The sequence below is a fragment of the Mustela putorius genome, unplaced genomic scaffold (genome assembly GCF_011764305.1).
Source record: "Mustela putorius furo isolate JIRA1106 unplaced genomic scaffold, ASM1176430v1.1 tig00003858_pilon_pilon_pilon, whole genome shotgun sequence".
Taxonomy (NCBI): Eukaryota; Metazoa; Chordata; class Mammalia; order Carnivora; family Mustelidae; genus Mustela; species Mustela putorius.
Window position 1 is genome coordinate 18,248,875 of NW_025422010.1, and position 15,712 is coordinate 18,264,586.

At 36.6% G+C, this 15,712-nt stretch overlaps 1 protein-coding gene across 1 annotated transcript in view; it reads left to right on the top strand.

The window, feature by feature from the left end:
• The window catches only part of MIB1 (MIB E3 ubiquitin protein ligase 1), a 136,227-nt gene that overhangs the window by 100,779 nt on the left and 19,736 nt on the right, over positions 1 to 15,712 (top strand). The window contains exons 13-17 of the mRNA XM_004742825.3: positions 2,053 to 2,185; positions 5,386 to 5,472; positions 7,882 to 8,043; positions 12,190 to 12,371; positions 14,277 to 14,469. Of these exons, the coding sequence (XP_004742882.1) occupies positions 2,053 to 2,185; positions 5,386 to 5,472; positions 7,882 to 8,043; positions 12,190 to 12,371; positions 14,277 to 14,469 (757 nt within the window). The remainder of the gene's footprint in view (positions 1 to 2,052; positions 2,186 to 5,385; positions 5,473 to 7,881; positions 8,044 to 12,189; positions 12,372 to 14,276; positions 14,470 to 15,712) is intronic.

A 15,712-nucleotide genomic window follows, 5' to 3' on the forward strand; every position in this document is an offset into this window, starting at 1 on the left:
AGATAAAGGGCTAGTGTCCAGAATCTATAAAGAACTTAGCAAACTCAACACCCAGAGAACAAATAATCCAATCAAGAAATGGGCAGAGGACATGAGCAGACATTTCTGCAAAGAAGACATCCAGATGGCCAACAGACACATGAAAAAGTGCTCCATATCACTCGGCATCAGGGAAATACAAATCAAAACCACAATGAGATATCACCTCACACCAGTCAGAATGGCTAAAATAAGTCAGGAAATGACAGATGCTGGCGAGGATGCGGAGAAAGGGGAACCCTCCTACACTGTTGGTGGGAATGCAAGCTGGTGCAGCCACTCTGGAAAACAGCATGGAGGTTCCTCAAAATGTTGAAAATAGAACTGCCCTATGACCCAGCAATTGCACTATTGGGTATTTACCCTAAAGATACAAACGTAGTGATCCAAAGGGGCACATGCACCCAAATGTTTATAGCAGCAATGTCCACAATAGCCAAACTATGGAAAGAACCTAGATGTCCATCAACAGATGAATGGATCAAGAAGATGTGGTATATATACACAATGGAATACTATGCAGCCATCAAAAGAAATGAAATCTTGCCATTTGTGACAACATGGATGGAACTAGAGCGTATCATGCTTAGCGAAATAAGTCAAGCAGAGAAAGACAACTATCATATGATCTCCCTGGTAGTGGAATTTTTGGATCATATGATATTTTTATTTTTAATTTTTTGAGGAACCTCCATACTGTTTTCCACAGTAGCTGTACCAATTTATTTTCCCACCAACAGTACACTAGGGTTCCTTTTCCTCTATCTCCTCAGCAACACGTTATTTCTTGTCTGATTTTAGCCATCGTGACAGGTGTAAAATGATGTCTCATTTCCCTGATGATTACTGATTTTGAGCAGCTTTTCATTTGTTGTACATCTCTTTGTCTTCTTTGGAAGAATGTCTGTTCAGGTCCTCTGCCCATTTTTTAATCAAATTCTTTGTTTTTTTGGAGTTTAGTTGTATATAATCTTTGTGTGTTTTGGATATTAACCCCTTATCAGATACATCATTTGCACATATCTTCTCCCATTGAGTAGGTTGCCTTTTTGTCTTACTGATGGTTTTTTTTGCTGTGCAAAAGCTTTTTATTTTTATATAGTCCCGATAGTTTATTTTTAAAGGAATATCACTTCTTGATAATTACTTCTCCTGCTTTTTAATGTTTTACTCTTTGATGGTGTTTAGGATAACTGTCTTTCTTGCTCTGGAAATAATTAATCCATAAATTTTAAATATTAAATTATAATTACCATTCTGTGTGTTTTGATTTCAACTAGATTTTGCACTGCTAAATGACATATATGAGATTTTTAACTGCAATTCATGATAATCTACCAGTTACATGAAATTTGTCTTTTTATCACTATTATTCCTACTTTTTGTTATTGTTGTTACCTGGCTGTTCTTTATTAACTCTTTCATTAATAGATACTATTCAGATTGAACCTAGGAGTTTCCACAAGACCATATATGTCCTTGTTAGGAAATATTTCTTTCCCCTTTGGGTTTTTTTGTTTGTTTGTTTTTCTCATAATGTTTTCCCCTTGTAACACTCCCATTCTAGTTTGATTATATTCCCCAAATGGTGATAGTTTGTTTACCTCTTAAAGCATCAAAAAGCTGCACATTAGAGATTTAGAAAAAAATATAATTCATTTGTCTCTGAGGGCACATTTTTTTTTAGGATTTTATTTATTTATTTGACAGGTAGAGATCACGAGTAGGCAGAGAAGCAGGCAGAGAGAGAGGGGGAAGCAGGCTCCCTGCTGATCAGAGAGCCTGATGCAGGGCTTGATCCCAGGACCCTGAGACCATGACCTGAGCCGAAGGCAGAGGCTTAACTCACTGAGCCACCCAGGTGCCCACTGAAGGCGTAATTTTCTTTAAAAAAGAACGTTTTTACTTGATTTTAGAAGTTTCCTTTATATATTTTTTCTAAAGAAAATAATGAAATATTTAATTAAATATCAAATTACATTAATACCAAAATCATGTAAACTTGATTTGCAGTGCAATGCGTGTTTTACTATCTAAATTACCAAGACCATGGATTGTGGATGAGAAGAAAGATGACGGTTATACTGCTTTGCATCTGGCTGCCCTTAACAATCACGTAGAAGTGGCCGAACTGTTGGTACACCAGGTAGGAAAACTGTGCCATAATTTCTAATTTAATTTTAATTATTTGGACCATTACTGTTCATTTATTTTTTACTTCATCAACTGCCTGTTGGTAGGTTATGGTAAAACTCCATGAGGATGCAAATTCAGATATGGTACATATTCATTCTTCTGCCTACACTGGTTCTTGGATGGAGGATAGTGCTCTGTGTGTGTAAGGGGGTAGAGAATATTCCTTAGCCCTGAAAATTCTCTCCTACACAGTTCCTGGATTGGTCCTATGACATAGGCATCAATGAACAGAGATTTTCCAGATTTGCTGCCACTGTTGTAGAAGTATCCATCAGCCATAGGACCAAGAACCATTATGTTGGTATCTAAGCTCATGTGGCCAGTTGCCATCAAGAAACACCAGGCTGCAGCCTGGATTTGGAAATTCAGGTCATGAAAACTGCTGGACTCCTGGAGTCTGTGGCTGGATAGCAGCACAGGTTAACTTCAGTCATTTCATTCATCTCTAAAATAAGATGACATTACATTTTTATGAGATTGGATTTTGAAGGGAACTTATTTACTGTAGTTTTATGATGTTTTTCAGCAAAATTTATAAATACGTATGTCATAGAGAAGCATTAGTTACCAAAGAATTATCTGTGATCTCTGTCTGACTTCAAGGAATTTATAGTCTAGTTAAGAAGATGAAATAGCAGAATTCAGTGAATTGTCCATTATCTGTAATTAACGTCACATTATAAGGTAGATACTCCCTGAACTATAGAATTCTAGTTTAGATTAAAAAAATAGTTCAAAAGTTAAACTTTGTTTTACCCTGCCATTTTAAGGCTTAATTATTATTATTGTTTTTATTGAAGTATGGTTGACACGCAATATTACATTAGTTTCAGGTATATAACATAGTGATTTGACAATTGGAATGTTGTTCATTAAGCTGTGCTCACGGGTGTAGCTGTCATCTATCACCATACAATGCTATTACAATACCATTGACTAGTAAGCCTTTATTATTAAAGTTACTGTTGTTAGCATTAGTAATTGTGAGAAGTTCCTTTTCAATCTAAAATACAGATAACTGACTGTTATGCCAGTATCACACTATCTTGGTTATTGTTTTTTAGTAAGTCTTGAAATCAGTTAAAATAAGTCCTCCAAATTCATTCTCTCTTCTTCTTTCTCAGAATTACTGAAGTATTTTAGATCTTTTGAATTTCCCTATAGGTTTTAGAATCAAATGATAAGTTTCTTTTCCTTTTTTTTTTAAAAAATGTTTTATTTACTTATTTGACAGAGATCACAAGTAGGCAGAGAGGCAGGCAAAGAGAGAGGAGGAAGCAGGCTCCCTGCTGAGCAGAGAGCCCGATGCGGGGCTCGGATCCGAGGACCCGGGGATCATGACCTGGGCCAAAGGCAGAGACTTTAATCCACTGAGCCACCCAGGTGCCCCAAAATGATTAGTTTCTGTTAAAAAGTCTTGGCATTTTGGGGCACTTGGGTGGCTCAGTGGGTTAAGCCTCTGCCTTCGGCTCAGGTCATGATCCCAGGGTCCTGGGATCGAGCCCTGCTCTCTGCTCAGTGGGGAGCCTGCTTCCCTTTCTCTCTCTCTCTCTGCCTGCCTCTCTGCCTACTTGTGATCTCTGTCAAGTGAATGAATGAAATCTTTAAAAGAAAAAAAATAGCTTGACATTTTAATTGCTCTGCACATTTTAGATTTATCTTTTTTTAAAATTTATCTTAAAGTAGTTTTTTCACGCTTTTGTAAATTATATTGTTTAAGCCTTCAGTTTCTAATCGTATATTGTAAACATACAGAAAAACAGTTGTTTTTTGTATGTTGATCATATTTCCTGTGATTTTGCTTCAATTACCATAGTTCATTAGGGGATTAGAAATTCTAACCACAGTGAAATACTACTAATCTACTACTTCTATCACCTACCAATGAAAATGACCAAACTTAACCAAATGTTGGTTAGGGTGTGGAGCATTTAGAATTCATATACATTGCTGGCATTTTACAAAGCAGCCATTTTAACAATAATTTGACATTTCCTGATAAAGTTAAACATGTATTTACTGTACAACCCAGCAGCCTCCCTTCTAGTATGTACCAAGAGAACATTTGTACACAAATATTTGTACTAAATATTTGTAGCAGCTTTATTTGTAATAACCTCAAACTGGAAGCAAGCCCAATGTTTATGAGCTAGAGTCTAGGTAAACGAATTATAGTATATCATACAGTGAATACTACTTTGGAAAATCTAATAATGGAAAAGTTTAGGAGACTTTAAAGAAAATCCCTTACTTTCTGCATTTAATGAGAATAGGCATGTTGGCATGAGACTATTCAAAGTGACTGAAGCAGGCAGCTTTTATACCTTTTAAACAAATAGTTATTTGGGGAGAATTCACAAAGGGGTTTGCACTTGGCGTAGCAAATAAACGAAGTAACAAAGTTTATATAGTCAGTTCTTGGCCCTTAATTCTTCATCTCTGGCCTTATACCCTCCAGGTGCAGAGAGTGATAGCCTTCACAGGGAATTTATTTCCTGCTTTCAGAGTAACAAAGGAAGGCCAGAGTGTCCTTGCACTGGCTGTTTCTTAAGTAACTTTAATTCAAAATAATCAGTATGCCAAGGTAGCAGTACATTGGGACAGTCCATCCTGAACCCCATCATCACACTGACTCTGAAATAGGTTGTACTATGACTGTGTTAGAGCTGAGGAAATAAGCATAAAATGGCAGAACGCTTGCTTAAGTTCTTGAAGTTTTAGGTCCCTCTGTGCCAGTGAGCTCAGGATTTTGCTTCTCCATTTCTTTCCTCTGTCATTGGAATCAGCTGTTCTCATATAGTGCTGTGACTGTCCCAGGACCCTGGTAGGACTTTTTGCTTTCCCTTTAATAAGTATTTTTATGTACTAATTAATTAAACATTGTCTTCTCACCCTCCAGCTAAGTTCCTTTTCACTGAATAAGAGCTCAGTCATGCAGCAAGAGGAGGTGACCTTATTAGGTCATTAAAGTAAATCTAAATCCAATATGAAGAGTCACTAATAGAATTTTTAGGAAATTTTACTTACAGTTAAAAGGAGCTAATTATTTCTATTGCTGTGTAATGGAGATTGAGAGGGAGCTGTGTTTAAGCCCTATAGTGTTCATGGTTGTCAAATTATGAGTATGTAAACTTTGTCCTTCTTGTTCAGGGTAACGCTAACCTGGATATCCAGAATGTGAACCAGCAAACTGCCCTGCACCTTGCTGTTGAACGACAGCACACCCAGATTGTGAGGGTAAAGTATTTACTAACAAAACTTTTACCTTGTATTTGTGTTTTAACCAGACAGATTTCTAGAAGGTCCTGAAAATCATTCATAGTTCGATTTTTCAAAAGGCATAGTTAGATATAAAAATCATTATTTTAGGCTAATATTTTGCCTCAGTTGGGTAAAAAGTTTTAATTTATAATAGAGAAAATCTTAAAACTGTGATATTCAAAGTCTGTTATATAATTTAGTTGTCAGACTTGTGACTTCCCAAAATACTAAATCAGAAAATTTCAAAGTAACATATAAATTGGTTTTTAAAAAGTACATTCCCTCTTAATTTATATAATTGAGAGTGAACTACAGTGAAAAGTTTTGGCTGGACTTTTGCTGCACAGATTCCAAAAAAGCTGAAATATGTATTTTTATTTGATTAATCTGATATTCCAGAGAAAATATTTGAAAGATTATCGGTTTAAAATTTTTTTGTAGAACAGTGATTCTTAAAGTTTAGAAGCTGAACCAGCAGCATCAGCATCACCTGGGACCTTGGTAGAAAATTCTTGGGCCCCACCTCAGACCGACCAAATCAGAATCTCCAGGGGTGGGAACTAGCAATCTGTGGTTTAACAAGTCCTTCAGGTAATTTTCATGCATGTTCAAATTTGAGAAACACTGTCCTAGAGTGACAATTTATGTAAGCTTTTTGGAACAAAGTAAAACAAAACAAAACAAACAAACCACCCCAAAACAGTAATTTGCCAGTATGGGTAAGACCATATACTTGAGATGGGCTTCTGTGTATGGTATTTTTCTAAAACTCTGACAGCATTTGTTGAAAGGATTAGGAAAATCAGTAAAGCTCCGTAAGTAAAGTCTTAAATAAAAAGTTATATTTACTACTTAAAATATCTTTGAGGTATATCAATTATTCATTTTATTTAAGATGTTGTAGTTTAGGAGACACTTGACCTTTATTGTTATTTAAAATTCCTCTTGCTCAGACTGAGGGTTGCTGGAGGGGAGAGGGGTGGCAGGATGGGGTAACTGGGTGCTGGGCGTTAAAGAGGGCACATGATGTTATGAGCACTGGGTGTTAGATAAGACTGATGAATCACAGACCTGTCCCTCTGAAACCAATGATACATTATATGTTAATAATTGAATTAAAATTTAAAAAAATTTAAATACTAAAAAAAATTCCTCTTGCTAAAAATTCATCATTTATCTGGGATTTTTGGACTTTCCTTATGACTATATATTTGGAGAAAATTGACCAAAGAGAGTGGAATAGATAACTTGCTTGTTTCTTTAAGTAGTGGAAGAATTTTGAACATTTATGATTTGGTCCTATTGGAAGTAAATTAAAATATCCCAACTCACATATCTGAAATATAGGAGAAAAAGGAGGTGCATGGCTGGCGCAGTTGGTAGAGCATGCAACTCTTGATCTTGGGGTTGTGAATTCGAGCCCCACATTGTTTGTAGAGATTACTTGACAAAATCTTTTTTATTTTTAAAGATTTATTTATTTATTTGGGAGAGTGAGTGAGCAGGGTGGGAGGAGCCAAGAGAGAGGGAGAGAGAGTCCTAAGCAGATTCCACACTGGGCACAGAGCCCAGTGTGGAGCTCAATCTCATGATCCTGAGATCTCAACCTGAGCCAAAACCAAGAGTTGGATGCTCAACTCACTGTGCCTCCCAGGTGCCCTGAAAAAATAAAATCTTTAAAAAAACAAAAAAATAAAAGGAAAAAAATTCCTAAATTTCTCCCAGTTATCTTGATTTTAGAGTTGATGAAGTAAGCCACATATTGGTTCTCATTTCTTTCTGTTTTTTTCTGATTCAATATATTTGAGTAAGCAGCACTCATCACTATTTGTAAAGGAGCCCCAGGAATTTTTTTTTTTTTTTTTTGGGCAGAGAGGCAGGCAGAGACAGAGAGAGGAGAAGCAGGCTCCTGAGCAGAGAGCCTGATACGGGGCTCAATCCCAGAACCCTGGGATCATGACCTGAGCTGAAGGCAGAGGCTTTAACCCACTGAGCCACCCAGGCGCCCCAACCCCAGGAATTTTGAGAGTAGCATGTGACTATATAAAGATAATTAGCTTTGGTGGCAATCCCCTTCAGGTAGTTCTGGGGCTCTGTCAGTGTTACTATTTTATTTTAGTTTAGTTTCCGGGGGATAGAGTTAAGTGATTCATCAGTTGCAAATAATACCCAGTGCTTATTACATCATATGTCCTTAATGCCCCTTGCCCAGTTACCACATCCCCCACTTCCCTCTCCTCCAGCAACCCTCAGTTTGTTTCCTATAGTTAAGAGTCTCTTACAGCTTGTCTCCCTCTCTGATTTTTGTCTGTGTTAGTTTAGGTACATAGTAATTTCTTATGGGCCAGAGACACCTTAGCAAAATGAGATGTCTTTCTCTTTTAGCTTTTGGTCCGTGCAGGTGCCAAATTAGATATTCAGGATAAGGATGGGGATACTCCTTTGCATGAAGCTCTGAGGCATCACACCTTGTCTCAGCTACGTCAGCTCCAAGATATGCAAGATGTGGGGAAGGTTGATGCTGCATGGGAGCCATCCAAAAACACAGTAAGTAAATTAATCTTTAATTCAGTACTACTGGAAGTATCTTTTAATGCAAATCTTATATTTACTGTTAATTTAATTTGTTTCTGATAAAATATTTATCAGAGCTGCATATGTAGAAGTATAGTTTATGGACTAAGTATAGTTACTTCTGGATGAATTGTTTCAAATTCTTACTGAAAGTTGTTTGGTTCTTCTTTTTTAACTCTAGCTATTCATATAGGTGCATAGTGGTATGTTGGGGTTTTGATTTGCATTTCCCTATTGACCACTGATATATTTGTTTTATTTTTAAAATTTATTTATTTATTTATTTATTTATTTTTGAGAGAGAGAGAGAGACAGAGAGAGAGAGAGAGCCGAGCGCACAAGGGTGTGAGCACAAGCAGCCCGGGTGCAGGTGCGGGGAAGGGGGTTGGGCAGAGGGTGAAGCAGACTCCCCGCTGAGCAGGGAGCCTGATGCGGAACTTGATCTCAGGACCCTGAGATCATGACCCGAGTCAAAAGCTGATGCTTAATGGACAGGGCTACCCACTGATTTTTTTTTTAAGATTTTATTTATTTATTTGAAAGAGAGTGTGTGTGTGAGAGAGAAAAGCTTGAACAGGGGAGGAGCAGAGGAAGAGGGAGAAGCAGAGAGAGACCAATGCAGGGCTTGATCTTGGGACTCCAGGATCATGACCTGAGCGGAAGGGAGACACTTAACCGACTGAGTTACCCAGGTACCCCAGTGACTACGATATTGAACATCTTTTCATTTGCTTGTTTGTCACTCACATAGTATTTGATGAAGTGCCTGTTCACATTTTTTTGTGCATTGTTTTGTTGAGCTCTTTTCTTACTATTGAGTTTTAAGAGTCTGTGAATTCAAGTTCTAGATCAGATATGGGACATGGACTTATTTTTCTCCCCATTTTTGGCTTGTCTTTTCATTCTTTCAATGGTGTTTTTGGAAGAGAAGAAGTTTTTAATTTTGATGAAGTCTAATTTATAAATTTTTCTTTCATTGTTTGTGCTTTTTGTGTCTTATATGAAAAATATTTGCCAAACCCAGGGTCACTAAGGTTTTCTCCTCTTTTGTACTTGAAGTGTATTAAGTTTTAGCTCTTTCTTTTAGGACTATGATTTTTTTTTTTTTTAACTTGAGTTCAAGTTAGTTAACATATAATGTATTACTAATTTCAGGGTAGAATTTAGTAATTCATTAGTTGCATATAAAACCCAGTATTGGGGTGCCTGGGTCGCTCAGTGGGTTAAGCCTCTGCTTTCGGCTCAGGTCATGATCTCAGGGTACTGGGATCGAGCCCCGCATCGGGCTCTCTGCTTGGCGGGGAGCCTGCTTCCCCTCTCTCTCTGCCTGCCTCTCTGCCTACTTGCGATCTCTCTCTCTCTCTCTGTGTCAAATAAATAAATAAATAAATAAACCAAAAACACCCAGTACTCATTACATCAAGTACCCTCCTTAATGCTGATTACCCAGTTAGCCCATCTCTCCAACCTCCCTGCAACCCAGCAACCCTCAATTTGTTCTCTGTAGTCAAGAGTCTCTTAGGGTTTGTCTCCCTCTTTGTTTTTAGCTTATTTTATTTTTCCTTCCCTGACCCGTGTTCATCAGTTTTTGTTTCTTAAATCCACATGTGAGTGAAATCATACGGTGTTTGTCTTTCTTTGACTGACTTATTTCACTTGGCATAATACACTCTAGTTCCATCCAGGTTGTTGCAAATGGCAAGATTTCATTCCTTTTGATGGCTGAGTAATATTCCATTTTGTATATATACCTCATATCTTCTTTATCCAGTTGTCTGTTGATGAATATCTGGGTTCTTTCCATAGTTTGGCTATTGCGGACATTGTTGCTATAAACATTGAGGTGCAAGTGCCTCTTCGGATCACCTTTGGATAAATACCCAGTAGTACAATTGCTGGGTTGTAGGGTAGCTCTATTTTTAACTTTTTGAGGAACCTCCATACTATTTTCCAGAGTGGCTGCACCAGCTTGCATTCCCACCAACAGTATAAGAGGGTTCCCCCTTTTATGCATCCTTGTCAACATGTATTGTTTCCTGAGTTGTTAATTTTAGCCATTCTGACTGGTGTGAGGTGGTGTCTAATTATGGTTTTGATTTGTATTTCTCTGATGATGACTGATACTGAGCATTTTTTCATGTGTCTGTTAGCCATTTGTATGTCTTCTTTGGAGAAATGTCTGTTCATATCTTCTGCCCATTTCTTGACCAGATATTTTGTTTTTTGGGTGTTGAGTTTGATGAGTTCTTTATAGATTTTAGATACTAGCCCTTTATCTGATAATGTCATTTGCATTATCTTTCCCATTTGGTTTGGTAGGTTGCCTTTTAGTTTTGTGGACTGTTTCCTTTGCTGTGCAAAAGCTTTTTGTCCTGGTGAAGTCCTCATAGTTCATTTTTGCCTTTGTTTCCCTTGCCTCTGGAAACGTGTCTAGCAAGAAGTTGCTGTGGCTGAGGTCAAGGAGGTTGCTGCCTGTATTCTCCTCTAGGATTCTGATGGATTTCTGTCTTACATTTAGGTCTTTCATCGGACTTTGATTCATTTTGAGTTAGTTTTTAAATATAGTATAAGTTATCAGAGCTCATTGTTTTGCATGTGAATGTTCCAGTTATTCCACCACCATTTGTTGAAAAGACTTTTTCTACTGTGTTGTCTGTTGTGCCTTTGTCCTAAATCAATTAACCATACGTGTGAGTCTTTCTGGATCTTGTATTCTGATCCGCTGATCTGTGTCTTTAGCTATGTGATGCCAACCCTACTATCTTGAATACTGTAGCTTTATTTTCATTTCATTTATTTATTAATTTTTAAAGATTTTATTTATTCATTTGAGAGAGAGAGAGAGAGTGTGTGTGTGTGTGTGTGTGTGAGCACAAGCACGAGGAGAGGTAGAGGGAGAGGAAGAAGCAGACTCCCTGGAGAGCAGGGAGTAGGACATGGGGCTCTGTACCAAGATCCTGGGGTAATAACCTGAGCCGAAGGCAGATGATTAACCATCTGAGCCACCCAGATACCCATTTCTGTAGCTTTATTATAAACATTCAACTCAGGTAATAAAGGTCCTCCAACTTTTTCCTTCTTTTTCAAAGTTGTTTAACTATTCTAAGTCTTTCTCCTTTCCGTATGTGATGCCAACCCTAAAATGAATTTTAGAATCATTTTTAAGAATGTGAAGGGGTTCTGAGACCAAAGTGCTTGAGAATTGCTGCCCTTCTGTATGACCACTGATAAATTCTCTAACTCCTATGTGCCTCCTTTTTCATTTTATTTTTTTAAAGATTTATTTGTCAGAGAGTGAGAGAGAAGAAGGTAGGCAAAGGGAGAAGCAGGCTCCCTGCTGAGCAAGGAGCCCAGTACAGGACCTGGTCTCAGGACCCTGGGATCATGACCTGAGCCAAAGGCAGATGCTTTTAACTGACTGAGCCACCCAGGCATCCCTCCTTTCTCATTTTAAAAAGGAGGGGATGGAATAATTACCTCCATAAGGTTGTTGTAGAGATTAAATGAGTTAACTCATGGAAAGTGCTAAACATAGTATTTGGTCCATTTTAGATGCTGTACAGATATTTGATAACATCTTTGAATGAGTAGCTCATGTGGCTTCAGACCCTGATTTATCTCCTCCATTTCTTGGTTCAGTTCCTTGGTGTGGTTCTTTGCTTTGTGTCTGTTCTCTTACTATTTCATGTTGGTTGCCAGCAGCTCCAGCGCTACATTGAGTGGAAAAGGGATTACTGTTTCCTCAGTATGTCAATCAGAAGTCCCATTCTTCAGTTTTATTGGTCGAATTGACCTTATTTGTCATCCCTGAAGTAATCACATAGATGAGGTAGCTGTCTGATTGGTCTCAGCCTTCTTTGGCCCCCCTGTGAAACTAGAGTGGGTCAGTCCTCAGACTATACCTAAGAAAACTGGAGTGAAGAGGGGAGCAGATGTTAGGACTGCAATTCATAAATGCTTACCATCTCTATATGGGCCACTCTTTCCAGAAGGGTATTTTTATATAATATACACAGATATGCACACACACACACACACACACACACACACATATTTGGTGTTGAGAATTGCTAACAGATTTCTAAGGGTAAAATCATGACTCTTTTCATTTGATTTCAGTTAATAATGGGACTTGGTACCCAGGGGGCGGAGAAGAAGAGTGCAGCATCTATTGCCTGTTTTTTGGCTGCCAATGGTGCTGACCTTAGCATTCGAAATAAGAAGGGTCAATCGCCACTTGATCTGTGTCCTGATCCAAGTCTCTGCAAAGCACTGGCAAAGTGTCATAAGGAAAAAGTCAGGTTTGTATCATTTATTATCATAAAACTTACTATTCTTTCTATATATAAGAGTACCATGTGGTTTCATAATGGAGAACTTAATTATCTGAAAATGTCTTTGTCTCTGTTCATCCTCTTTGTGTTGACCCTTTCTTCCTTAAAGATTTTCCTGCAAGACACTATGTCTCTTATTGCATGTTGTATTTTCTATATTACTGAATATGACACTTTATGCTTAGGAAGTGCTAAGAAACTTTCCTAATTCTGTCTGATCTACCAGTACTCCTGCATGTTCAAGAAATTTATCTATAAGAAAAATTTTTACTAGTGAAATTGCTATGACTGTTAGATATATTTAAAATTTTAATAGACTTTTAAAAAAATATTTTATTTATTTATTGTCTTGACAGAGACACAGTGAGAGAGGGAATACAAGCAGGGGGAGTGGAAGAGGGAAAAGCAGGCTGCCTGCTGAGCAGAGACCCTGATGTGGGGCTCAGGGTCCTGAGATATGATCTGAGCCAAAGGCAGCCGCTTAATGACTGAGCCACCCAGGCACCCTTTTAATAGACTTTTAGGAGAGGCAGTTTACATGCTCACCAGTAAGGTGTATCTCACACAAACTTAGTAATAATTCTAGCACCCTACATAGTGCCTGACAGGCACCAGGTATCACTGAAGGACTGAATGAATTTGAAAGAATGAGCACATGAAGGAACCAATTCCTGATGGAGCAGTCTCTAAAAATGATTTCACACTTGTCTTCTTTTCTAAAAGTAAAATATGTCAGTGATTTTAATTATTTATAATACAACTGATTTTCTAATGAGATATTTTAGACATACAAAAAGGTATATTTCATTACCTTTTTTATCCAAATGGTGCTGTGCAATTATTATTGCCCTTTATATCTGGTTCTTGTCATTGAACATTTTAGTAGTCCCTTGATTTTTGTGTTCTCTTGCCTCTTTTGTAATTTGGGTGTAGTGATAAATAACTTCTTGTTGGAATCAATACCTTAGAACTTTGTTAAGGGGGAAATCATACATATATATATATGATTTATATGATTTATATATATATATTTATATGATTTATATATATCATATATATATATATAAAAGGTATATACATTTCTGTAAGTGACTATCCTTAAGGAATATAAACTTCTATTACAAAATGATGGCGTGCATCTAAAATCATAGAAGGCACTATAATTACTGCAGTAATAACCTTAACACTGGTGTCTGAGATGAAAGGGCTTGGTCTATGTGTGTGCGTTCACAAGTTTCTGAAGATTATGGTAGAAACAGAGTATCCCCTTTCTATAGCTGTACTTGGTCACTTTATGTATTTCTTTGTCTTGTATTTTTAGATTTATAGATGAGTTCTGTCTTTACATAGTACAATTTTATGCTCCTAAAGATACATTTAAAGAAATGTCAAAACAGCAGCTGCAGTGACACATTTTCCACAGTACCCTGTCGGTTATGGACTCTGCTGGAGGCTTCATTCTGTCTGTAGTTAGGATAACTATTGTGAGCTCTAGCTAGAATTTTTGTTTTATTCCTCTGCTCATCTCTGCTGGTTCTATATAAACGAAACAGAGTCTGAGTGAAACTGTGTTCATGTTAAATTTTTTGTAAGTAGTGTTTTTGATTTCTTTGTTAGAAGAAAATATACCCATTTCTGTTGGGTGAGCTCTTTGTTCAGTTTGAAATTTAAGTAGTACTAGAAGTATGTAAAGATGCAGAGATGTATATAAATGTAAAGATATATAGTATTTCTTAAACAGATGTTACAGCTTGATTTTCTTAACATAACTAAAGCTGTGTTATACAAATGATGCTCTCGATGTTTTTTAAAAGCATTTTAATTAATAGAAATATTCTGATAGGATTGATTATAAATATTTTCTTTTGTTAGTGGTCAGGTGGGTTCTCGAAGTCCTTCTATGATTAGTAATGATTCTGAGACCTTAGAAGAATGCATGGTGTGCTCAGATATGAAGAGAGATACTCTTTTTGGGCCATGTGGACATATTGCTACGTGTTCTTTATGTTCTCCACGAGTCAAGAAATGCCTCATCTGTAAAGAACAAGTTCAGTCCAGGACAAAGGTAATTTTTTAATGTAGTATTTTATCATTTTATGAAGTTCTTTCAGACTATAAATAATGATAAGTAAGATTATATGATGCCATATGTCTGTTAAATTTCAGTCTAAGAGTGACTTAAATATAAGAATATATAATTTATTTATCAAGAGAATAATTTTGAGTTTCCTTCTTTAACTGTAAACTATAGAAGTTAAGAATAAAATCTATATTGCTTCCAAAGTCTCTTATAACCTAGAAATTTATTGGGTTCCATTTCTTATTATAGTTATATATATTTCATACTTTTTTTGAGTACATGGACCCTAATACTCTTTATAAAAGACCACTTGATTTTTTTTTTTTTTTTTTTTGTAGAATGTCATACATTCTGGATTTGATTATTTTAGCATAGTGTCGTTTAATTTGTCCCTTTATCCTCTGTGTTTCCTGTAAACTCTAAGTTAGATCTAATGGCTTGATTAGAGTCCGCTTAAACATTTTGTGCAAGAAATTCTCATAGATGATGCTACTCACTTCGTATTGTGTCCCACCAAGATGCAGATAAAGTCTGATCATCTTGCTGTTAGTGAAGGCCAAATTCTGTATCCACTCTGAACTTTTTATCTTGTCTGACTCTTCGCTTTTTTGAGAAGTATTATTCTTTTCTTGGTTTCTGATTCCATCCTTTTCCTGTATAACTTAGTGCTTTATCATAACTATACCATCTTCTCCATTTTGACTGTACTAAAATAATTGATTTTCCTTTTTAGTTTTTCCATATGTGTGTGTAAAGTAGGATTTAAGTGTTTTAGAAATGATTTTTCTTAAGGTGAGTAGCTTTAATTGAAAGACATGTTTGGTTTTCTTTGGTTTCATTTGTGAAATTTATACTCTTTTTTCATTTTCTTCCTATTATTCTCATTTTTCGCTGATATTTCTTAAACTGTTCATTTACCTTCATTAATTATAAAGGAGGCGCACTAATTCTTATAATAAAATTAGCTGGCAGTGACTTAAAAGGCATTATCTTGCCAGTGATTTGTACATTCATAGGGAACCTTAAGACTAGAAGACTGTTCCTTCTAAGCAACAGTTTGAGAATGAATCTGAAAGAATTTAAGCCATTTTATTGTTTTTAGATTGATCTGTGTATTCTGCTGTTACGCTTGAAACTTTTTGTGTTAGATTAAACCCTATTTCAGCAAGTCTTTATTGAGCCCTTGTTTTGTATGAAGACAGAGGTATACACAATTCCTTACTAAAAA